Source organism: Armigeres subalbatus, chromosome 3 (genome assembly GCF_024139115.2).
Source record: "Armigeres subalbatus isolate Guangzhou_Male chromosome 3, GZ_Asu_2, whole genome shotgun sequence".
In the NCBI taxonomy this organism is placed as follows: Eukaryota; Metazoa; Arthropoda; class Insecta; order Diptera; family Culicidae; genus Armigeres; species Armigeres subalbatus.
The window spans coordinates 3,954,342-3,978,135 of record NC_085141.1 but is presented as its reverse complement, the minus strand read 5'-3'; the positions used below and the strand labels follow the sequence as shown (position 1 = coordinate 3,978,135).

At 40.9% G+C, this 23,794-nt stretch overlaps 1 protein-coding gene across 1 annotated transcript in view; it reads right to left on the bottom strand.

Moving 5' to 3' along the window:
- LOC134227216 (dynein axonemal intermediate chain 7-like) overlaps positions 1-23,794 on the bottom strand; it is an 81,693-nt gene that overhangs the window by 36,536 nt on the left and 21,363 nt on the right. Inside the window, 2 exon segments of the mRNA XM_062708562.1 lie at positions 5,414-6,541; positions 6,543-6,582. Coding sequence (XP_062564546.1) covers positions 5,414-6,541; positions 6,543-6,582 — 1,168 coding nt within the window.

The following is a 23,794-nucleotide window of genomic DNA, read 5'->3' as shown; positions in this document are numbered from 1 at the left end:
AAATTTCCGTTTCAGAGAGAAAAAAAATGTTCGGGACTCCTCGGTAGATTTCTTTTCAAATAGTCACGAAATGGAAGCAAATGCTCTATTTTCACGTAGTGAAGGTTTTGGCGATGCTCGTTTTTTTGTCATAAAGGTTTCCTATACACACGCCGTGTATTCATAATAATTTTTAACAACGCTGCACAGTAGGCCTGGCCGCTTTTATGTTTAAACTACATTTATGATGTGCTTTAAACATAAATATTGATAAGACAAGAAATAGATGTAGTCGAATCTATCACTTCTCAGAATTCTGACTAGACTAGACTACAATTCGACAAGGAGAAATTCTTCAGAGTATGAAGAAAATTGTCTTTTTCACCATTTTAATTGTCAGGTGCGATACAGTCGTTGAATGTTGTTCTTTAGTGACATTTACAATAATGCTGTCTAATGAGCAGCTCGAAGTTACTCCCATCCCTCTGATGCCCATTTGTTGACAAAAAAAAAAGAACGAGCAGGGAGGGAACAACTTCGAGCTACTTCGAGCTGCTCATTGAACAACACTAATATTTACATTCTTACGAAGAGGATCCCGAAAACTGCGAGCCATTTCAACACAAATATAGGGTAAGACGGTATAATGCGCCCACTTGGCCAAAACGCCCCCTTTGATTTCTAGAAAACTATAACTAACTAAGGTTCAAAATCAGTTTGTACCTATAAATATTTATAAAACCATCATACCATGTGAATGTGGAAGTATTTTTGTATTACATAATGAAAATATTTGCAAAATACAAAAAGTTACAGTTTTGATGTAACTTTAAATGTTTGTTTGCTCAACATTCTGGAGCGACGCTAGCATACTGTCCGCAAAACTTGCACACGAACATTCAGTTTGGCAACAAAATAACTTTTCTCAGTGGTTAATATGATATAAAATTACCTACTTCCATCTTCAAAAGTGTAACGTTTTTCAAAAATATGTTTCACTGATCAAAACGCCCCAGCAGAGTAGGCAGGACGATATGCCCTTACGAACTGCACACAAACGCGGCGAGATTGCAGCCGTTGCTTCCAAATTATATGGAAACTATTGAAATGTAATTCAAACCTGATTAAATGAACTTATGTTGGTTTTTTAATGTCAAGCACATAAGGCTCTATAAACCGTAATCAATCCGATGATGACGATGATTTTATTCGAATCCACACTAATACTAATAAAGTTTTGAACTAAATCAATATTTTGGGGCAATTTACGGACTTACCCTCCATCATAATACATATATCCATTGCATTTCCATATTAATTTTTCACTTTTAAAAACTAGCAATTACTGAGAAAATGCTGGAAAAACGCTGAAAACTGCGTTTTTCCTTGGCCGATATTCTTATGTTCATCGAACGCATACTAACGTTCGAACGTTCGGATCAAACACATACACACTCACTTGATTTTTCAATTGATCTTTTCCTATTGTTTACTTTATTTTATTACTCCTAAAACATATTCACTAACTGACTTTCACATTTTTCTTCAATCTTGACTACCAAAATTCACTTCACGCCCAAAAACTGTCGAAAACTGCTTTCCAAAAATCGAAGTGAAAGACAAATTTGACGACCGTATTGTGAATGCAATAAAATGCGGAAGACTCAAATTCACTAGCGCAATAAGTGAAATGGTGAGTACAAAATCTACGCGATGCAACTTCATTCAATCCAAACAATACAACGTATACGCCAGCCAACACGCAAACAAAGATGTGCATACACAAGAAAATAATCATCTCTTCACCGTTGCCAGATTTATTTATTGGAAAAAATCATTGCTGTTTGTCGGATTGAACAATAAAACCAAAAATAAATATTTAAACATGTTATGTAAGCTTCTATTACATTCCAAGTGGCGTATAAAATTTTTTAAACCGATAAATACCCATATATTTGGTACAACATGTCTTATGATATAAAATAAACAATTCGTCAAGTCTGGGAACATTATGCATCAGCTGGCATATTTTTACCACCCAATTTCCACCCACCCCAGTTGTAAACAACATTTTATTTATCGCTGCTGCACTTTTTCGTACCAACTGCATCACTATTACAAACAAGTGATTCAGTCATTAATTTTCAAAACATTGTGATGGAGTCTTGAGCCATAAGGATTTGTAACCTTTTTACTATGGGATTGATAAAATACTAATGAAGGGCTATGAAACGTCTTTGGCTAAGGTGCGTTTTGCCCAGGCACTTTTTGAAATCCATTTTTTCACGATTTTTCAAAAAAGCTTTATTACGTGTTATCTATTATATTTTCATATGACTACTCACGGGCAATGAAGAGCATCATTATCGGTCGCGAGCATTTTAATCACCCGCGCAGCGCTCTCATTTTAGTTTCGTCACTCGTTTCCGTATCGGTCACTATTTTCGGCTCTCAATTTGGTTGCTGTATTCCGTACCGGTGACGTTTGACAGTTGACAGTTCAGCAGTTAGCAGCGCTCTTATTGCGCTACTAAATTTGGTCACCTGTCAGTCGCGCTACTGTTATAGCAGCGCGTTTAGTAGCGACCGGTAAAGTGTCAAGTAATGATACTGCGCTGCCAAACGGCTTAAACTCACCACCGGTAATCTTGCTCTAACATATGTGTAACTCGGGTAGCAAAAGTTGTACCCTTATAACACTTTTTATTTGTTATACGGAACATCGAAACGTCAGAAGATAGTATAACAGTATTTGATCCAACAAGGGGTCATGCGACTTATATTGTATATCTGAATACGATTCGCGTTGGAATTATACAAAAGATTTTCCCTATAGTGACGTTGGGTGTTTAGGAGCTAAATTTGTTTTTTTTATAATAATTTGGAGATTGGGGTAAACAATATTAAAGTAAAAAAGAAAGGAGTTTAAGGTATGTAACTGATTTAATATTATGTTTATATTGATTCGCCAAACTCGAACAAAATCCATTCGTACGCCGCGCACGGGCTCCTAACCAGTAAACGATGAATTTGTTTGGTGCTTGGTTGAAATATTATGTTTTTATTCGAAAAGCATATCAAATGCTCCTTCATTGCTATGAACATATTTATTAACCGCATTTCTCAAACATTTCCCATATGTGGCGTCTCTCCCAGTGGTGTGGCATCGCACCCGAATTTGACTTTTTTTCTAACATGTATGTAACCAACTTTTTGTCTTTCAAAAGTCTTCTATACTATGTTTCCTTAAGCTATCAATAACAGCAAGTAGAGTTTCATTTATCGGTTTATTTTGAAGAAATATCGATTTTTAAAAAGGTGATGCCTCACCTGAATTTACCCTCAGTTAAATGTTCAATGCACAGTTTTGGTGTTTTCTGTTTCCTTTTTACATGTTTTTGAAATTGCTCTACTTTTGGTAAAGAGTATTCGAAATACTATCAACCCAAAAGCAATGTTCTAATAATGGAAAGAATGCCATGAAAAGAGATAACATTAATATCGTACATCGTAATAACCTATTCAGATTAGGTGCTTGATTGCATGATAAAGATTATCTTGATTTCAATGTTGAATCATCACATTTTCATTTAATATGATATCCAAATTGGAAACACCTCACAGTTGCGATGCTCTCCTGCATTGTGATAAGCGAGTTTGCGATTGATAATTTATAATGTTGCTTCTAATCTATCTATTTTGTGATTGTTGCGCATCGTAGACAAACATTGGTGTATCCCTCGTCATCCTTTCGAAAAAACCGAAGACTGCGTATATAAAGATTCGTTCCCAATGTAGAACAGTTCTAAGGAATATACTTTTCTACACATGTTGAATAAAATCTAGATTTTTACCATGCTGACCGAAAATATTATATCAATTTTAGAGGAATTTTATTTCCGTATGATAAATAAGTTAAAATGGATAAAAGACGAACATTTCATCAAAAATCGCCTGAAAATAGAAGTTTACCCTACAAATAAATCAAATTAGATTTCATCAAATATAAATTAGTTAGTAAAAGCATAAGAGAGACCTTCTTTTGGATGCAATCCGTCATTTTTAAAAACAATGTAAAAAATTTATGATAGAAAAATAAATATCATTATACTTAGGCTACAGATCTTGCTCTTTGTAGTCTTGGAAAAAAGTGTTATAATTTTCTGATCATATGGTATTTGTTTACACTTGAAAATGACAGAACGATGTTCCCGTTCCCAATTATAACAGTTTTGGCTCATCAAAAGGGGTCAACTTTTGGATTGGATTTTGTTCGAAGATCCACTTATGTTATGTGATTTGCGACTACCCGGACTACCAAATAACACGAAGTTTGTTTAAATTGCGTTGAAAAGTAAAAAGTTATCAAGGAGTTGCCTTAGGAGGGGCATATTATACCGTCTTACCCTAATTCCATGAAAAAGAAAAGTAGGATTTTTCCACATTGTGACATCTAGCCATTTCACATGCAAAAGCGTTAATGGAAGATTGGCCTTTGGCTTTTTGAATAACAGCAAATAAAAAACCACAGTTTTTTTTTATTTCTATCGCTTTTGAATGTGTAATAGATCTATGGCGCATTTCTTCTAATGGAAGGAACAGACTTTATTTCATTCATGGTGAAACATGTGGCGGTCAATATTCTACCGAATTTTTCCTAGAAGTCTGAGGTAACAGTTAGAAGAGTGAATGAGACGCCTTTTCCTATACAATCTTCAATCTTGTTCATCACTCATTTGGATCTAAGTCAAATTTTTACAGCAGCTTCTGAGAAACAAAATATATTATTCATACTCAGTGAAACATTTTATCGGAGCGGTTAAAAAAATTGCAATGGCGCGCCCGTGCCAGCAGCAACTGGGACGAACAAAAATGTTTTTTATATCGCACATGCTTATATCCAAAATTCGAAAACTTAAAGAGATTTTTTTGAACTTTTGAACTTTTGAAATTTTGAACCCATCGGTTTGTACACCATATCAGAGCTATCAGAACGTGGAAGTGTAAGGAAAACCTCATAAAGAAACAAAAAAGAAAGTGTTTAAACATAGCAGCAATGTGTGTGAGAATGGAAAAAACATATTTAAAAAGTAAAATTTAAATGTCCCGAAGCGTGTTAAGTTACGTTTGTATTTTTGTGATTTTTGGACAAGCGAAACACCAAATAAATCTTTAACGAATGAACAAAAAAAGTTAGGCAAATATGGCTACTTTGAGTGATGTAAAGTGCTACAATACATTCTTTATATCCGATCATTAAACTAATTAACATTCTCTGTTGCTACTACCAACAATGGACGCTTGCACTACATCGCTTCTACTTGAACCAAACTGCTCATGCCGCTAATATAAATCAATAGAAACTGTCCTACATAAACTCATGCTCGCTCATGCCCCCACCACACCACTTTCCAATTCAAATTAAATGCCATACTTCTTGAGGTCCGGCTTCAGTTCCCACGACTGATATGGCAGATTGCTGTATCGGTTTGCGGCGAACGCTATCGCCCCCAGCCGCCCGATCCGAAACTGAATTGTTAATTTATCCTCGTTGAATTTCACATCATGGATGTCCCTGGTGCTCCACTTGCCAACGTACTCCTTCTCCCGGTCCACCATAACATAGTTTCCGACCTCCTGGATGTCCCCGTAGTCCACCTCCTCATCGTCCGAGTCGAACTTGCTCTTCTGGACCTTTGCCTTCCGATCACGATCCCGGGTCCGTTCCTCGGAACGAACAATCATCACGCTTTGTCTGCCCTGCTCGGCTTTGGATACGGTCGTAACTATTTCTTCAATTTTAAATTCAAATTTTGGGGTTTTCGCATCAATTAACTCGTCTAAATCTTTCATAAATTTAGAGAACATGTATTGCTTTTTCCTAGATTTTCCGTTCCCAGCAGAGGCCGCATCGTTGTCGGAGTCATCGTAGTCCGCCTGGTCGTCGCTCTCCTCCGGAATGGAAGGGTAGCTTAATTTATTTCGTCTGTTCCATATTTTCAGTATTTTGCTACCACAGCCCGGTGGGAAAAGATAGGACGGTATTTTCGTCTCGTAAACGATGTTAGTCAGTGCCGCACTCGAAGGAGTTTTGGTGATTTTCCTTTTTTTCTCACGGGACTTTTTGCCACTAGCCATAAAGTGAGACTTCTTCTTGTCCTCCTGTGGTACTATTTTGACTGCATAGTTTTCCGGAAGCTTGGGAATCACGAAATCAGCAACGATGGAGCTGAGGTGGACGTGTGACGGGATGTCGAGGATGTTGAAATCTTCGATATACTTTGTCTTACGGTCGCGCATCGATTTGGTTTTGCGTTCCTTTGCTGCATGCACCATATGTTTATGTTTGTCTAAGTACTTGGAAAAACTGGGCTCGGATTCTAAAGTCTCTTCTCTGCGCTCCCAGCGGCACACGATTGGTGGCTCGAACCAAAACACATTCTCCGGCAGCTGTAACGTGATCAATGCCAGCTTGTCGAGGTTCTCCTCCATTTGTTTGATTTCGGCTTCGATTTCCTCCGGCAGCCGGCGCACTCCCGGCTGGGGCGTTGGGGAGGTCGATAGGCTGATAGAATTTCTTCCTCGTCAACTGGCCCGCTGGAACTGTGGAAGAACAAACAAGTCGCTGTAAGTGAGATTTTTTATCAGTATGATGGTTGATTTTGTGTACACAAGGTTAAAGCTTATTTATTGAGGAAACTTTTATCCTGATCATCTATTAAACAGTGACATGACGAATGGACTTTCTATTAAAACAGTATGCCTTCAATTTTGAAAATTTTGAAGACTTGTTTTGCTTGATATAAAAGTTCGGAAATCTGTTCTTTAAATTGTGAAAATCGAAAAATAAAATAAAACAGAACAGAAGCGAATGCCAAACACCAACAAAAAAGGTATCATGATGAACTCTTTAGATATTAAGAAAATCACTTAAATAAAGGTTAAAAAAAAAACAATAAGGTACCTTTGAACTATCACTTATCTGAGAAAATGCTTTGGATCTTAAAGTTTTGTAATACTATGAGCTCGTTAAAATGGGATTTATTTATTTAACAAAAATATTTGGATTGGATTGGATTTGGATTGGTTAGTTGTTGGATTGGATTTGGATTGTTTGGATTGGTTTGTTGGTTGGATTGGTTGGATTGGATTTGGATTGGTTGGATTGGATTGTTGGATTTGGATTGGTTTGGATTGGTTTGGATTGGTTTGGATTGGTTTGGATTGGTTTGGATTGGTTTGGATTGGTTTGGATTGGTTGGATTGGTTTGGTTGGTTGGTTGGTTTGGATTGGTTTGGATTGGTTTGGATTGGTTGGGTTGGTTTGGTTGGTTTGGATTGGTTTGGATTGGTTTGGTTGGTTTGGTTTGGTTGGTTTGGTTGGTTTGGTTGGTTTGGATTGGTTTGGTTGGTTTGGTTGGTTGGTTGGTTTGGTTGGTTTTTGGTTGGTTTGGTTGGTTGGTTGGTTTGGTTGGTTTGGATTGGTTTGGATTGGTTTGGTTGGTTGGTTGGTTTGGTTGGTTTGGTTGGTTTGGTTGGTTGGATTGGTTTGGATTGGTTTGGATTGGTTTGGTTGGTTTGGTTGGTTTGGATTGGTTTGGATTGGTTTGGATTGGTTTGGTTGGTTTGGATTGGTTGGTGTGGATTGGTTTGGATTGGTTTGGATTGTTTGGATTGTTTGGATTGTTTGGTTGGTTTGGATTGGTTTGGATTGGTTTGGATTGGTTTGGTTGGTTTGGATTGGTTTGGATTGGTTTGGTTGGTTGGTTGGTTTGGTTGGTTGGTTGGTTTGGATTGGTTGGTTGGTTTGGTTGGTTTGGATTGGTTGGTTGGTTTGGTTGGTTTGGATTGGTTTGGTTTGGTTTGGTTGGTTGTGGTTTGGTTGGTTTGGATTGGTTTGGTTGGTTGGTTGTTGGTTGGTTGGTTGGTTTGTTGGTTTGGATTGGTTTGGATTGGTTTGGTTTGGTTTGGATTGGTTGGTTGGTTTGGTTGGTTTGGTTGGTTTGGATTGGTTTGGTTGGTTTGGATTGGTTTGGTTGGTTTGGTTGGTTTGGTTGGTTTGGATTGGTTTGGTTGGTTTGGTTGGTTTGGATTGGTTTGGATTGGTTTGGTTTGGTTTGGTTGGTTTGGTTGGTTTGGTTGTTTGGATTGGTTGGTTTGGATTGGTTTGGTTGGTTTGGATTGGTTTGGATTGGTTTGGATTGGTTTGGATTGGTTTGGATTGGTTTGGATTGGTTTGGTTGGATTGGTTTGGATTGGTTTGGTTGGTTGTTGGTTGGATTGGTTGGTTGGTTTGGTTGGTTGGTTGGTTGGTTGGATTGGTTGGTTGGTTGGTTGGATTGGTTGGTTGGATTGGTTGGATTGGTTTGGTTGGTTGGTTGGTTGGTTGGTTGGTTTGGTTTGGTTTGGATTGGTTTGGTTGGTTGGATTGGTTTGGATTGGTTGGATTGGTTTGGTTTGGTTGGTTTGGATTGGTTTGGTTGGTTTGGTTGGTTTGGTTGTTGGTTTGGTTGGTTGGATTGGTTTGGTTGGTTTGGTTGGTTGGTTGGTTTGGATTGGTTTGGTTGGTTTGGTTGGTTTGGTTGGTTTGGATTGGTTTGGTTGGTTTGGATTGGTTTGGATTGGTTTGGATTGGTTTGGTTGGTTTGGATTGGTTTGGTTGGTTTGGTTTGGTTTGGATTGGTTTGGATTGGTTGGTTGGTTTGGTTGGTTTGGTTGGTTTGGATTGGTTTGGATTGGTTTGGATTGGTTTGGATTGGTTTGGTTGGTTTGGTTGGTTTGGATTGGTTTGGATTGGTTTGGATTGGTTTGGATTGGTTTGGTTGGTTTGGTTTGGTTGGTTTGGTTGGTTTGGATTGGTTGGATTGGTTTGGATTGGTTGGTTGGTTGGATTGGTTTGGATTGGTTGGATTGGTTGGTTGGTTGGTTGGTTGGATTGGTTTGGATTGGTTGGTTGGTTTGGTTGGTTGGGTTGGTTTGGTTGGTTGGTTGGTTTGGTTGGTTGGATTGGTTTGGTTGGTTTGGTTGGTTTGGTTGGTTGGTTTGGTTGGTTTGGTTGGTTTGGATTGGTTTGGTTTGGTTTGGATTGGTTGGATTGGTTTGGTTGGTTGGTTGGTTTGGTTGGTTTGGTTTGGTTTGGATTGGTTTGGATTGGTTTGGTTTGGTTTGGATTGGTTGGTGGTTGGTTTGGTTGGTTTGGTTTGGTTTGGTTTGGTTGGTTTGGTTGGTTTGGTTGGTTTGGTTGGTTGGTTGGTTTGGTTGGTTTGGTTGGTTTGGATTGGTTTGGATTGGTTTGGATTGGTTTGGTTGGTTTGGATTGGTTTGGATTGGTTTGGATTGGTTTGGATTGGATTTGGTTTGGATTGGTTTGGTTGGATTTGGTTGGTTTGGATTGGTTGGATTGGTTGGATTGTTTGGTTGGTTTGGTTGGTTTGGATTGGTTGGTTGGTTTGGATTGGTTGGATTGGTTGGATTGGTTTGGATTGGTTTGGATTGGTTGGATTGGTTTGGATTGGTTTGGTTGGTTTGGTTTGGATTGGTTTGGTTGGTTGGTTGGTTTGGTTGGTTTGGTTGGTTTGGATTGGTTTGGATTGGTTTGGTTGGTTTGGTTGGTTGGTTTGGTTGGTTTGGATTGGTTTGGTTGGTTTGGTTGGTTTGGTTTGGTTGGTTTGGATTGGTTTGGATTGGTTGGTTGGTTTGGTTGGTTTGGATTGGTTTGGGTTTGGTTTGGTTGGTTTGGTTGGTTTGGATTGGTTGGTTGGTTTGGATTGGTTTGGATTGGTTTGGTTGGTTTGGTTGGTTTGGATTGGTTTGGTTGGTTTGGTTGGTTTGGATTGGTTTGGTTGGTTTGGTTGGGTTGGTTTGGTTGGTTTGGATTGGTTTGGATTGGTGGATTGGTTTGGATTGGTTGGTTGTTTGGTTGTTTGGATTGTTTGGTTGGTTTGGATTGGTTGGATTGGTTTGGTTGGTTTGGTTGGTTTGGTTGGTTTGGTTGGTTGGATTGGTTTGGTTGGTTTGGTTGGTTTGGATTGGTTTGGATTGGTTGGTTGGTTGGGTTGGTTTGGATTGGTTTGGATTGGTTTGGATGTTGGTTGGTTGGTTTGGTTTGGATTGGTTTGGTTGGTTGGGTTGGTTGGATTGGTTTGGTTGGTTTGGTTGGTTTGGTTGGTTTGGTTGGTTTGGTTTGGTTTGGATTGGTTTGGTTTGGATTGGTTTGGTTGGTTTGGTTTGGTTTGGTTGGTTGGATTGGTTTGGTTGGTTTGGTTGGTTTGGTTGGTTTGGTTGGTTTGGATTGGTTTGGTTGGTTTGGATTGGTTTGGATTGGTTTGGTTGGTTTGGATTGGTTGGTTGGTTTGGTTGGTTTGGATTGGTTTGGATTGGTTTGGTTGGTTTGGATTGGTTTGGATTGGTTTGGTTGGTTTGGTTTGGATTGGATTGGTTGGTTGGTTGGTTGGATTGGTTTGGTTGGTTGGATTGGTTTGGTTGGTTGGATTGGTTTGGATTGGTTTGGATTGTTTGGTTGGTTGGTTGGTTTGGTTGTTTGGTTGTGTTTGGTTGTTTGGTTGGTTTGGTTGGTTTGGATTGGTTTGGATTGGTTTGGATTGGTTTGGATTGGTTTGGTTGGTTTGGTTGGTTTGGTTGGTTTGGATTGGTTTGGATTGGTTTGGTTGGTTTGGTTGGTTTGGTTGGTTTGGTTGGTTTGGTTGGTTTGGTTGGTTTGGATTGGTTTGGTTGGTTTGGTTTGGTTGGATTGGTTTGGTTGGTTTGGTTGGTTTGGTTGGTTTGGATTGGTTTGGATTGGTTTGGATTGGTTTGGTTGGTTTGGTTGGTTTGTTTGGATTTGGTTGGATTGGTTTGGATTGGTTTGGTTGGTTTGGATTGGTTTGGATTGGTTTGGTTGGTTTGGATTGGTTTGGTTGGATTTGGTTGGATTGGTTTGGATTGGTTTGGATGGTTGGTTGGTGGTTGGTTTGGTTGGTTGGATTGGTTTGGATTGGTTTGGATTGGTTGGATTGGTTGGATTGGTTGGTTGGTTGGATTGTTTGGTTGGTTGGTTGGTTGGTTGGTTGGATTGTGTTTGGTTGGTTGTGGTTGTTTGGTTGGTTTGGATTGGTTTGGTTGGTTGGATTGGTTTGGATTGGTTTGGTTGGTTTGGTTGGTTTGGTTGGTTTGGATTGGTTTGGTTGGTTTGGATTGGTTTGGATTGGTTTGGTTGGTTTGGATTGGTTTGGTTGGTTTGGTTGGTTTGGATTGGTTTGGTTGGTTTGGTTGGTTTGGATTGGTTTGGTTGGTTTGGATTGGTTGGTTGGTTGGTTGGTTTGGATTGGTTGGTTGGGTTTGGGTTGGTTTGGATTGGTTTGGTTGGTTTGGATTGGTTTGGTTGGTTTGGATTGGTTTGGATTGGTTTGGTTGGTTTGGTTGGTTTGGTTGGTTTGGATTGGTTTGGATTGGTTTGGATTGGTTTGGATTGGTTTGGATTGGTTTGGATTGGTTGGTTGGATTTGGTTGGTTTGGATTGGTTGGATTGGTTTGGATTGGTTGGTTGGTTTGGTTGGTTGGTTGGTTGGATTGGTTGGATTGGTTTGGATTGGTTGGATTGGTTGGTTGGTTGGATTGGTTTGGTTGGTTTGGTTGGTTTGGTTGGTTGGGTTGGTTTGGTTGGTTGGATTGGTTGGTTGGTTGGATTGGTTTGGATTGGTTTGGTTGGTTTGGTTGGTTGGTTTGGTTGGTTTGGTTGGTTTGGTTGGTTTGGATTGGTTTGGATTGGTTTGGTTGGTTTGGTTGGTTTGGTTGGTTTGGATTGGTTTGGTTGGTTTGGTTGGTTTGGATTGGTTTGGATTGGTTTGGTTGGTTTGGTTGGTTTGGATTGGTTTGGATTGGTTTGGTTGGTTTGGATTGGTTTGGATTGGTTTGGATTGGTTTGGATTGGTTTGGATTGGTTGGTTGGTTTGGATTGGTTTGGATTGGTTTGGATTGGTTTGGTTGGTTTGGATTGGTTTGGATTGGTTTGGATTGGTTTGGATTGGTTTGGATTGGTTTGGTTGGTTTGTTGGTTTGGATTGGTTTGGTTGGTTTGGTTGTTTGGTTGGTTGGATTGGTTGGTTGGTTGGATTGGTTGGTTGGTTTGGATTGGTTGGTTGGTTTGGTTTGGTTGGTTTGGTTGGTTGGATTGGTTTGGTTGGTTTGGTTGGTGGTTGGTTTGGATTGGTTTGGTTGGTTGGTTGGTTGGTTTGGTTGGTTTGGTTGGTTTGGATTGGTTTGGTTGGTTTGGTTGGTTGGTTGGTTTGGTTGGTTTGGTTGGTTTGGTTGGTTTGGTTGGTTTGGATTGGTTTGGTTGGTTTGGTTGGTTTGGATTGGTTTGGTTGGTTGGTTTGGATTGGTTTGGATTGGTTTGGATTGGTTTGTTGGTTTGGTTGGTTTGGATTGGTTTGGATTGGTTTGGATTTGGTTTGGTTTGGTTTGGATTGTTTGGATTGGTTTGGATTGGTTTGGATTGGTTTGGATTGGTTTGGATTGGTTTGGATTGGTTGGATTGGTTTGGTTGGTTTGGTTGGTTGGTTGGTGGTTGGTTGGTTTGGTTGGTTTGGATTGGTTGGATTGGTTTGGATTGGTTTGGTTGGTTTGGTTGGTTTGGATTGGTTGGATTGGTTTGGTTGGTTTGGTTGGTTGGATTGGTTTGGATTGGTTTGGTTGGTTTGGTTGGTTTGGATTGGTTTGGTTGGTTTGGTTGGTTTGGTTGGTTTGGTTTGGTTGGTTTGGTTGGTTTGGTTGGTTTGGATTGGTTTGGATTGGTTTGGTTGGTTTGGTTGGTTTGGTTGGTTTGGATTGGTTTGGATTGGTTTGGATTGGTTTGGATTGGTTTGGATTGGTTGGTTGGTTTGGTTGGTTTGGATTGGTTTGGATTGGTTTGGTTGGTTTGGATTGGTTTGGATTGGTTTGGATTGGATTGGTTTGGATTGGTTTGGTTTGGATTGGTTGGGGTTGGTTTGGTTGGTTTGGATTGGTTTGGATTGGTTTGGATTGGTTTGGATTGGTTTGGATTGGTTTGGATTGGTTTGGATTGGTTTGGATTGGTTGGTTGGTTTGGTTGGTTGGATTGGTTGGATTGGTTGGATTGGTTTGGATTGGTTGGTTGGTTTGGTTGGTTTGGTTGGTTGGTTGGTTTGGATTGGTTGGTTTGGATTGGTTTGGTTGGTTTGGTTGGTTTGGTTGGTTTGGATTGGTTGGATTGGTTTGGATTGGTTGGTTGGTTGGATTGGTTGGTTGGTTGGTTTGGTTGGTTTGGATTGGTTTGGTTGGTTTGGATTGGTTTGGTTGGTTTGGTTGGTTGGATTGGTTTGGATTGGTTTGGTTGGTTTGGTTGGTTTGGTTGGTTTGGTTGGTTTGGTTGGTTTGGTTGGTTTGGATTGGTTTGGTTGGTTTGGTTGGTTTGGAGGTTTGGTTGGTTGGTTGGTTTGGGTTGGTTTGGTTGGTTTGGTTGGTTTGGATTGGTTTGGTTGGTTTGGTTGGTTTGGATTGGTTTGGTTGGTTTGGTTGGTTTGGATTGGTTTGGTTGGTTTGGATTGGTTTGGATTGGTTTGGTTGTTTGGATTGGTGGTTGGTTTGGTTGGTTTGGTTATTGTTTGGTTGGTTGGATTGGTTTGGATTGGTTTGGATTGGTTGGATTGGTTTGGTTGGTTTGGTTGGTTGGTTGGTTGGTTGGTTTGGTTGGTTTGGATTGGTTTGATTGGTTTGGATTGGTTTGGTTGGTTTGGATTGGTTTGGTTGGTTTGGTTGGTTTGGTTGGTTTGGATTGGTTTGGTTGGTTTGGTTGGTTGGTTGGTTTGGTTTGGTTTGGTTTGGATTGGTTTGGTTGGTTTGGATTGGTTTGGTTGGTTTGGATTGGTTTGGATTGGTTTGGATTGGTTTGGTTGGTTTGGTTGGTTTGGTTGGTTTGGATTGGTTTGGATTGGTTTGGTTGGTTTGGATTGGTTTGGTTGGATTGGTTTGGTTGGTTTGGTTGGTTTGGATTGGTTTGGATTGGTTGGATTGGTTTGGATTGGTTTGGATTGGTTTGGATTGGTTGGATTGGTTTGGATTGGTTTGGATTGGTTTGGTTGGATTGGTTGTTTGGATTGGTTTGGTTGGTTTGGTTTGGTTGGTTGGTTGGTTTGGTTGGTTGGATTGGTTTGGATTGGTTTGGTTGGTTTGGATTGGTTTGGATTGGTTTGGATTGGTTTGGATTGGTTGGTTGGTTTGGTTGGTTTGGTTGGTTTGGATTGGTTTGGTTGGTTTGGTTGGTTTGGTTGGTTTGGTTGGTTTGGTTGGTTTGGTTGGTTTGGTTGGTTTGGTTGGTTTGGATTGGTTTGGATTGGTTGGTTGGTTTGGTTGGTTGTGTTGGTTTGGTTGGTTTGGTTGGTTTGGTTGGTTTGGTTTGGTTGGTTGGTTGGTTGGTTTGGTTGGTTGGTTGGTTTGGTTGGTTTGGTTGGTTTGGATTGGTTTGGTTGGTTTGGTTGGTGTGGTTGGTTTGGTTGGTTTGGATTGGTTTGGTTGGTTTGGATTGGTTTGGATTGGTTGGTTTGGATTGGTTTGGATTGGTTTGGTTGGTTTGGATTGGTTTGGATTGGTTTGGTTGGATTTGGTTGGTTTGGTTGTTTGGATTGGTTGGTTGGTTGGATTGGTTTGGTTGGTTTGGATTGGTTGGTTGGTTTGGTTGGTTTGGATTGGTTGGATTGGTTGGATTGGTTGGTTGGTTTGGATTGGTTTGGATTGGTTTGGATTGGTTTGGTTGGTTTGGTTGGTTGGATTGGTTTGGATTGGTTTGGTTTGGTTGGTTGGTTTGGATTGGTTTGGATTGGTTTGGATTGGTTGGATTGGTTTGGTTGGTTTGGTTGGTTTGGTTGGTTTGGTTGGTTTGGATTGGTTTGGATTGGTTTGGATTGGTTTGGTTGGTTTGGTTGGTTTGGTTGGTTTGGATTGGTTTGGTTGGTTGGATTGGTTTGGATTGGTTTGGTTGGTTTGGATTGGTTTGGTTGGTTTGGATTGGTTTGGATTGGTTTGGTTGGTTTGGTTGGTTTGGATTGGTTTGGATTGGTTTGGTTTGGATTGGTTTGGATTGGTTTGGATTGGTTTGGATTGGTTTGGATTGGTTTGGATTGGTTTGGATTGGTTTGGTGGATTTGGTTGGTTGGTTGGTTGTGGTTGGTTGGATTGGTTTGGATTGGTTTGGTTGGTTGGTTGGTTGGTTTGGATTGGTTTGGATTGGTTTGGTTGGTTTGGATTGGTTTGGTTGGTTTGGTTGGTTTGGATTGGTTGGTTGGTTGGTTGGTTGGTTGGTTTGGTTGGTTTGGTTGGTTTGGATTGGTTGGTTGGTTTGGTTGGTTTGGATTGGTTTGGATTGGTTTGGTTGGTTTGGTTGGTTTGGTTGGTTTGGTTGGTTTGGTTGGTTGGTTTGGTTGGTTTGGATTGGTTTGGTTGGTTTGGTTTGGATTGGTTTGGATTGGTTTGGTTGGTTTGGTTTGGATTGGTTTGGTTGGTTGGTTTGGTTGGTTTGGATTGGTTTGGTTTGGATTGGTTTGGATTGGTTTGGATTGGTTGGGATTGGTTTGGTTGGTTTGGATTGGTTTGGTTGGTTTGGTTGGTTTGGATTGGTTTGGATTGGTTGGTTGGTTGGTTGGTTGGTTTGGATTGGTTTGGATTGGTTTGGATTGGTTGGTTGGTTTGGTTGGTTTGGATTGGTTGTGGATTGGTTTGGTTGGTTTGGTTGGTTGGATTGGTTTGGATTGGTTTGGTTGGTTTGGTTGGTTTGGTTGGTTTGGATTGGTTTGGATTGGTTTGGTTGGTTTGGATTGGTTTGGATTGGTTTGGTTGGTTTGGATTGGTTTGGTTGGTTTGGTTGGTTTGGTTGGTTTGGTTGGTTTGGTTGGTTTGGTTGGTTTGGATTGGTTTGGTTGGTTTGGTTGGTTTGGTTGGTTTGGATTGGTTTGGTTGGTTTGGTTGGTTTGGATTGGTTTGGATTGGTTTGGTTGGTTTGGATTGGTTTGGTTGGTTTGGTTGGTTTGGTTGGTTTGGTTTGGATTGGTTTGGATTGGTTTGGTTGGTTTGGTTGGTTTGGTTGGTTTGGTTGGTTGGATTGGTTTGGATTGGTTTGGTTGGTTTGGTTGGTTTGGTTGTTGGTTTGGATTGGTTGGTTGGTTGGATTGGGATTGTTGGATTGGTTTGGTTGGTTTGGTTGGTTTGGATTGGTTTGTGTTGGTTGGTTGGTTGGTTGGTTGGTTGGATTGGTTTGGTTGGTTGGTTGGTTGGTTGGTTGGATTGGTTTGGATTGGTTTGGATTGGTTTGGTTGGTTTGGTTGGTTTGGATTGGTTTGGATTGGTTGGTTGGTTTGGATTGGTTTGGTTGGTTTGGTTGGTTTGGTTGGTTGGTTGGTTTGGATTGGTTTGGTTGGTTTGGTTGGTTTGGTTGGTTTGGTTGGTTTGGTTGGTTTGGTTGGTTTGGTTGGTTTGGTTGGTTTGGTTGGTTTGGTTGGTTTGGATTGGTTTGGTTGGTTTGGATTGGTTTGGATTGGTTTGGATTGGTTTGGTTGGTTTGGTTGGTTTGGATTGGTTTGGTTGGTTTGGTTGGTTTGGATTGGTTTGGATTGGTTTGGATTGGTTTGGATTGGTTTGGATTGGATTTGGATTGGTTTGGATTGGTTTGGTTGGTTGGATTGGTTTGGATTGGTTTGGTTGGTTTGGATTGGTTGGGTTGGTTTGGATTGGTTTGGATTGGTTTGGATTGGTTTGGTTGGTTTGGTTGGTTGGTTGGTTGGTTGGTTTGGTTGGTTGGTTGGTTTGGTTGGTTTGGTTGGTTTGGTTGGTTTGGATTGGTTTGGATTGGTTTGGTTGGTTTGGATTGGTTTGGTTGGTTTGGTTGGTTTGGTTGGTTTGGTTGGTTTGGTTGGTTTGGATTGGTTTGGTTGGTTGGATTGGTTTGGTTGGTTTGGTTGGTTGGTTGGTTTGGTTGGTTGGTTGGATTGGTTTGGATTGGTTTGGTTGGTTTGGTTGGTTTGGATTGGTTTGGTTGGTTTGGATTGGTTTGGTTGGTTTGGTTGGTTTGGTTGGTTTGGTTGGTTTGGATTGGTTTGGTTGGTTTGGATTGGTTTGGATTGGTTTGGATTGGTTGGTTGGTTGGTTATTGGATTGTGGTTGGATTTGGTTGGTTTGGTTGGTTGGATTGGTTTGGATTGGTTTGGTTGGTTTGGATTGGTTTGGATTGGTTTGGATTGGTTTGTTGGTTTGGTTGGTTGGATTGGTTTGGTTGGTTGGATTGGTTTGGATTGGTTTGGTTGGTTTGGATTGGTTGTGGTTGGTTTGGTTTGGTTTGGATTGGTTGGTTGGTTGGATTGGTTGGTTGGTTTGGATTGGTTGGATTGGTTTGGTTGGTTTGGTTGGTTTGGATTGGTTTGGTTGGTTGGATTGGTTTGGATTGGTTTGGATTGGTTTGGATTGGTTGGTTGGTTTGGTTGGTTTGGTTGGTTTGGTTGGTTTGGTTGGTTTGGTTGGTTTGGTTGGTTTGGATTGGTTTGGTTGGTTTGGATTGGTTTGGATTGGTTGGATTGGTTTGGATTGGTTTGGATTGGTTTGGTTGGATTTGGATTGGTTTGGATTGGTTTGGATTGGTTTGGTTGGTTTGGTTGGTTTGGATTGGTTTGGATTGGTTTGGATTGGATTTGGATTGGTTTGGATTGGTTTGGATTGGTTTGGATTGGTTTGGATTGGTTTGGTTGGTTTGGATTGGTTGGATTGGTTTGGTTGGATTTGGTTGGTTGGTTGGTTGGATTGGTTTGGATTGGTTGGTTGGTTTGGTTGGTTGGTTTGGTTGGATTGGTTTGGTTGGTTTGGATTGGTTTGGATTGGTTTGGTTGGTTTGGTTGGTTTGGTTGGTTGGTTGGTTTGGTTGGTTTGGTTGGGTTGGTTTGGTTGGTTTGGTTGGTTTGGTTGGTTTGGTTGGTTGGGATTGGTTTGGTTGGTTGGGTTGGTTTGGTTGGTTGGTTGGTTTGGTTGGTTTGGATTGGTTTGGTTGGTTTGGATTGGTTGGTTGGTTTGGTTGGTTTGGATTGGTTTGGATTGGTTTGGTTGGTTTGGTTGGTTTGGTTGGTTTGGATTGGTTTGGTTGGTTTGGGTTTGATTGGTTTGGATTGGTTTGGATTGGTTTGGATTGGTTTGGTTTGGTTTGGTTGGTTGGTTGGTTTGGTTTGGTTTGGTTGGTTTGGTTGGATTTGGTTGGTTTGGTTGGTTGGATTGGTTTGGTTGGATTTGGTTGGTTGGTTGGTTTTTGGTTGGTTTGGATTGGTTTGGTTGGTTTGGTTGGTTGGATTGGTTTGGATTGGTTTGGTTGGTTTGGTTGGTTTGGTTGGTTTGGTTGGTTTGGTTGGTTTGGTTGGTTTGGATTGGTTTGGATTGGTTTGGTTGGTTTGGTTGGTTTGGTTGGTTTGGTTGGTTTGGTTGGTTTGGTTTGGTTGGTTTGGTTGGTTGGTTGGTTTGGTTGGTTTGGATTGGTTTGGTTGGTTTGGTTGGTTTGGTTGGTTTGGTTGGTTTGGTTGGTTGGATTGGTTTGGATTGGTTTGGTTTGGATTGGTTTGGATTGGTTTGGTTGGTTTGGTTGGTTTGGTTGGTTTGGATTGGTTTGGTTGGTTTGGTTGATTGGTTGGTTTGGATTGGTTTGGTTTGGTTTGGTTGGTTTGGATTGGTTTGGATTGGTTTGGATTGGTTGGTTGTTGGATTGGTTTGGTTGGTTTGGATTGGTTTGGATTGGTTTGGTTGGTTTGGATTGGTTGGTTGGTTGGATTGGTTTGGTTGGTTTGGTTGGTTGGTGGTTGGTTGGTTTGGTTGGTTGGTTTGGGTTGGTTTGGTTGGTTTGGTTGGTTTGGTTGGTTTGGTTGGTTTGGTTGGTTGGATTGGTTTGGTTGGTTTGGATTGGTTTGGTTGGTTTGGTTGGTTTGGATTGGTTTGGTTGGTTGGTTGGTTTGGTTGGTTTGGTTGGTTTGGTTGGTTTGGTTGGTTTGGATTGGTTTGGTTGGTTTGGTTGGTTTGGTTGGTTTGGATTGGTTTGGTTTGGTTTGGATTGGTTTGGTTGGTTTGGTTGGTTTGGATTGGTTTGGTTGGTTTGGTTGGTTTGGTTGGTTTGGTTGGTTTGGATTGGTTTGGATTGGTTTGGATTGGATTTGGATTGGTTTGGATTGGTTGGTTGGTTTGGATTGGTTTGGATTGGTTTGGTTGGTTTGGATTGGTTTGGTTGGTTGGTTTGGATTGGTTTGGATTGGTTTGGTTGGTTTGGTTGGTTTGGTTGGTTTGGTTGGTTGGATTGGTTGGATTGGTTTGGTTGGTTTGGTTGGTTTGGTTGGTTGGTTGGTTGGTTGGTTTGGTTGGTTTGGTTGGTTTGGTTGGTTTGGATTGGTTTGGATTGGTTGTTGGTTGGTTGGTTTGGTTGGTTTGGTTGGTTTGGTTGGTTTGGTTTGGTTTGGTTGGTTTGGTTGGTTGGTTGGTTGGTTGGTTTGGTTGGTTTGGTTGGTTGGGTTGGTTTGGGTTGGTTTGGTTGGTTTGGTTGGTTTGGTTGGTTTGGTTGGTTTGGTTTGGTTTGGTTGGTTTGGATTGGTTGGATTGGTTTGGTTGGTTTGGTTGGTTTGGATTGGTTTGGATTGGTTTGGATTGGTTTGGATTGGTTTGGATTGGTTTGGATTGGTTTGGATTGGTTTGGATTGGTTTGGTTGGTTTGGATTGGTTTGGTTGGTTTGGATTGGTTGGTTGGTTTGGTTGGTTTGGTTGGTTGGTTGGTTGGTTGGTTTGGTTGGTTTGGTTGGTTTGATTTGGTTGGATTGGTTGGTTGGTTTGGTTGGTTTGGATTGGTTTGGTTGGTTGGATTGGTTTGGTTGGTTTGGATTGGTTGGATTGGTTTGGTTTGGTTTGGTTGGTTTGGATTGGTTTGGTTGGTTTGGTTGGTTTGGTTGGTTTGGTTGGTTTGGATTGGTTTGGTTGGTTTGGTTGGTTTGGTTGGTTTGGTTGGTTTGGTTGGTTTGGTTGGTTTGGTTGGTTTGGATTGGTTTGGTTGGTTTGGTTGGTTTGGTTTGGTTTGGATTGGTTTGGTTGGTTTGGTTGGTTTGGATTGGTTTGGTTGGTTTGGATTGGTTTGGTTGGTTTGGATTGGTTTGGATTGGTTTGGTTGGTTGGTTGGTGGTTTGGATTGGTTGGATTGGTTGGTTGGTTGGATTGGTGGATTGGTTTGGTTGTTGTTGGTGGATTGGTTTGGATTGGTTTGGTTGGTTTGGTTGGTTTGGTTGGTTTGGATTGGTTTGGTTGGTTGGTTGGTTTGGTTGGTTTGGTTGGTTGGTTGGTTGGTTGGTGGATTGGTTTGGATTGGTTTGGATTGGTTGGTTGGTTGGTTGGTTTGGATTGGTTTGGTTGGTTTGGTTGGTTGGATTGGTTTGGTTGGTTTGGATTGGTTTGGTTGGTTTGGTTGGTTTGGTTGGTTTGGTTGGTTTGGTTGGTTTGGTTGGTTGGTTGGTTTGGATTGGTTTGGATTGGTTTGGGTTGGTTTTGGTTGGTTTGGTTGGTTTGGTTGGTTTGGTTGGTTTGGTTGGTTTGGATTGGTTTGGATTGGTTTGGTTGGTTTGGTTGGTTTGGTTGGTTTGGTTTGGTTTGGATTGGTTTGGATTGGTTTGGTTGGTTTGGTTTGGTTTGGATTGGTTGGATTGGTTTGGTTTGGATTGGTTTGGTTGGTTTGGATTGGTTGGATTGGTTGGTTGGTTTGGATTGGTTTGGATTGGTTTGGTTGGTTTGGATTGGTTTGGTTGGTTTGGTTGGTTGGTGGTTGATTGGTTTGGTTGGTTTGGTTGGTTGGATTGGTTGGATTGGTTGGATTGGTTGGTTGGTTGGTTTGGATTGGTTTGGATTGGTTTGGATTGGTTTGGTTGTTGGTTGGTTGGTTGGTTTGGTTGGTTTGGTTGGTTTGGTTGGTTTGGTTGGTTTGGATTGGTTTGGTTGGTTTGGTTGGTTTGGTTGGTTGGTTGGATTGGTTTGGTTGGTTTGGTTGGTTTGGTTGGTTTGGTTGGTTTGGTTGTTGGTTGGTTGGTTGGTTTGGTTGGTTTGGTTGGATTGGTTTGGATTGGTTTGGATTGGTTTGGATTGGTTTGGATTGGTTTGGATTGGTTTGGTTGGTTTGGTTGGTTTGGTTGGTTTGGTTGATTGGTTGGATTGGTTTGGTTGGTTTGGTTGGATTTGGTTGGTTTGGTTGTTTGGATTGGTTTGGTTGGTTTGGTTGGTTTGGATTGGTTTGGTTGGTTGGATTGGTTTGGTTGGTTTGGTTGGTTTGGATTGGTTTGGTTGGTTTGGTTGGTTTGGTTGGTTGGTTGGTTGGTTGGTTGGTTGGTTTGGATTGGTTTGGATTGGTTTGGTTGGTTTGGTTGGTTGGATTGGTTTGGTTGGTTTGGTTGGTTTGGTTGGTTTGGATTGGTTTGGTTGGTTTGGTTTGGTTGGATTGGTTTGGTTGGTTTGGTTGGTTTGGTTGGTTTGGTTGGTTTGGATTGGTTTGGATTGGTTTGGATTGGTTTGGTTTGGTTTGGTTTGGATTGGTTTGGTTGGTTTGGTTGGTTTGGTTGGTTTGGTTGGTTTGGTTGGTTTGGATTGGTTTGGATTGGTTTGGATTGGTTTGGTTGGTTTGGATTGGTTGGTTGGTTTGGATTGGTTTGGTTGGTTTGGATTGGTTTGGATTGGTTTGGATTGGTTTGGATTGGTTTGGATTGGTTTGGATTGGTTTGGATTGGTTTGGATTGGATTTGGATTGGATTTGGTTGGTTGGTTGGATTTGGTTGGTTGGATTGGTTGGTTGGATTTGGATTGGTTGGATTGGTTTGGATTGGTTTGGATTGGTTTGGTTGGTTTGGTTGGTTGGTTGGTTGGTTGGATTGGTTTGGATTGGTTTGGATTGGTTGGTTGGTTTGGTTGGTTTGGTTGGTTTGGTTGGTTTGGTTGGTTGGTTGGTTGGTTGGTTGGTTGGTTTGGTTGGTTTGGTTTGATTTGGTTGGTTTGGTTGGTTTGGTTGGTTGGATTGGTTGGTTGGTTTGGTTGGTTTGGTTGGTTTGGTTGGTTTGGTTGGTTTGGATTGGTTTGGATTGGTTTGGATTGGTTTGGATTGGTTTGGTTGGTTTGGATTTGGTTTGGATTGGTTTGGTTGGTTTGGTTGGTTTGGTTTGGTTTGGTTTGGATTGGTTTGGTTGGTTGGATTGGTTGGTTGGATTGGTTTGGATTGGTTGGATTGGTTTGGATTGGTTTGGATTGGTTTGGTTGGATTTGGTTTGGTTGATTGGTTGGTTGGATTGGTTTGGTTGGTTTGGTTGGTTTGGTTGGTTTGGATTGGTTTGGTTGGTTTGGATTGGTTGGATTGGTTGGTTGGTTGGTTTGGATTGGTTGGATTGGTTTGGTTGGTTGGTTGGTTTGGATTGGTTTGGATTGGTTTGGATTGGTTGGTTGGTTTGGTTGGTTTGGTTGGTTTGGATTGGTTTGGTTTGGTTTGGTTGGTTTGGATTGGTTTGGATTGGTTTGGATTGGTTTGGATTGGTTTGGATTGGTTTGGTTGGTTTGGTTGGTTTGGTTGGTTTGGTTGGTTTGGTTGGTTTGGTTGGTTTGGTTGGTTTGGTTGGTTGGATTGGTTGGATTGGTTTGGGATTGGTTTGGATTGGTTTGGATTGGTTTGGATTGGTTTGGTTGGTTTGGTTGGTTTGGATGGTTTGGATTGGTTTGGATTGGTTTGGATTGGTTGGTTGGTTTGGATTGGTTGGATTGGATTTGGTTTGGTTGGATTTGGATTGGTTTGGATTGGTTTGGATGATTGGTTTGGATTGGTTTGGATTGGTTTGGATTGGTTTGGTTGGATTGGATTGGTTGGTTGGTTGGATTGGTTTGGTTGGTTGGTTGGTTTGGATTGGTTGGGATTGGTTTGGATTGGTTGGATTGGTTGGATTGGTTTGGATTGGTTTGGTTGGTTTGGATTGGTTTGGATTGGTTTGGTTGGTTTGGTTGGTTTGGTTGGTTGGTTGGTTTGGTTGGTTTGGTTGGTTTGGATTGGTTTGGGTTTGGTTGGTTTGGATTGGTTTGGTTGGTTTGGTTGGTTTGGTTGGTTGGTTGGTTGGGTTGGTTTGGGATTGGTTTGGATTGGTTTGGATTGGTTTGGATTGGTTTGGTTGGTTGGATTGGTTGGTTGGTTGGATTGGTTTGGTTGGTTTGGTTGGTTGGATTGGTTTGGTTGGATTTGGTTGGTTTGGTTGGTTTGGATTGGTTTGGATTGGTTTGGATTGGTTTGGATTGGTTTGGATTGGTTTGGATTGGATTTGGATTGGTTTGGTTTGGTTTGGATTGGATTTGGATTGGTTTGGATTGGTTTGGATTGGATTTGGATTGGTTGGATTGGATTTGGATTGGATTTGGATTGGATTTGGATTGGATTTGGATTGGATTTGAAATCCAAATCAAGTTCTAATCCAATCCTTTCGAAATCCAAACCAGATCCACTTCAAAATAATTGTTGTCAACGGTGAAATTAAATACTTAAACAAATGAGCATTGTCGAATAAACTAATAATTAGCCAATTAAATATTGGTGTCTCAGAATCAATCAAAATTATGAATAATCGAAGGACTGAATTTATTATACCCCTATACTAAATGTTGTCTATATTGGTAAGATGCACATCTATAAAACTCCATATGATCTTTATGTATCAAAATACTGTTGAGCGTTCCTCTATCTACCGAAATATTCGCTTATGTTATGAGCAATTTTGCCATCTTTATCCGAATGTCT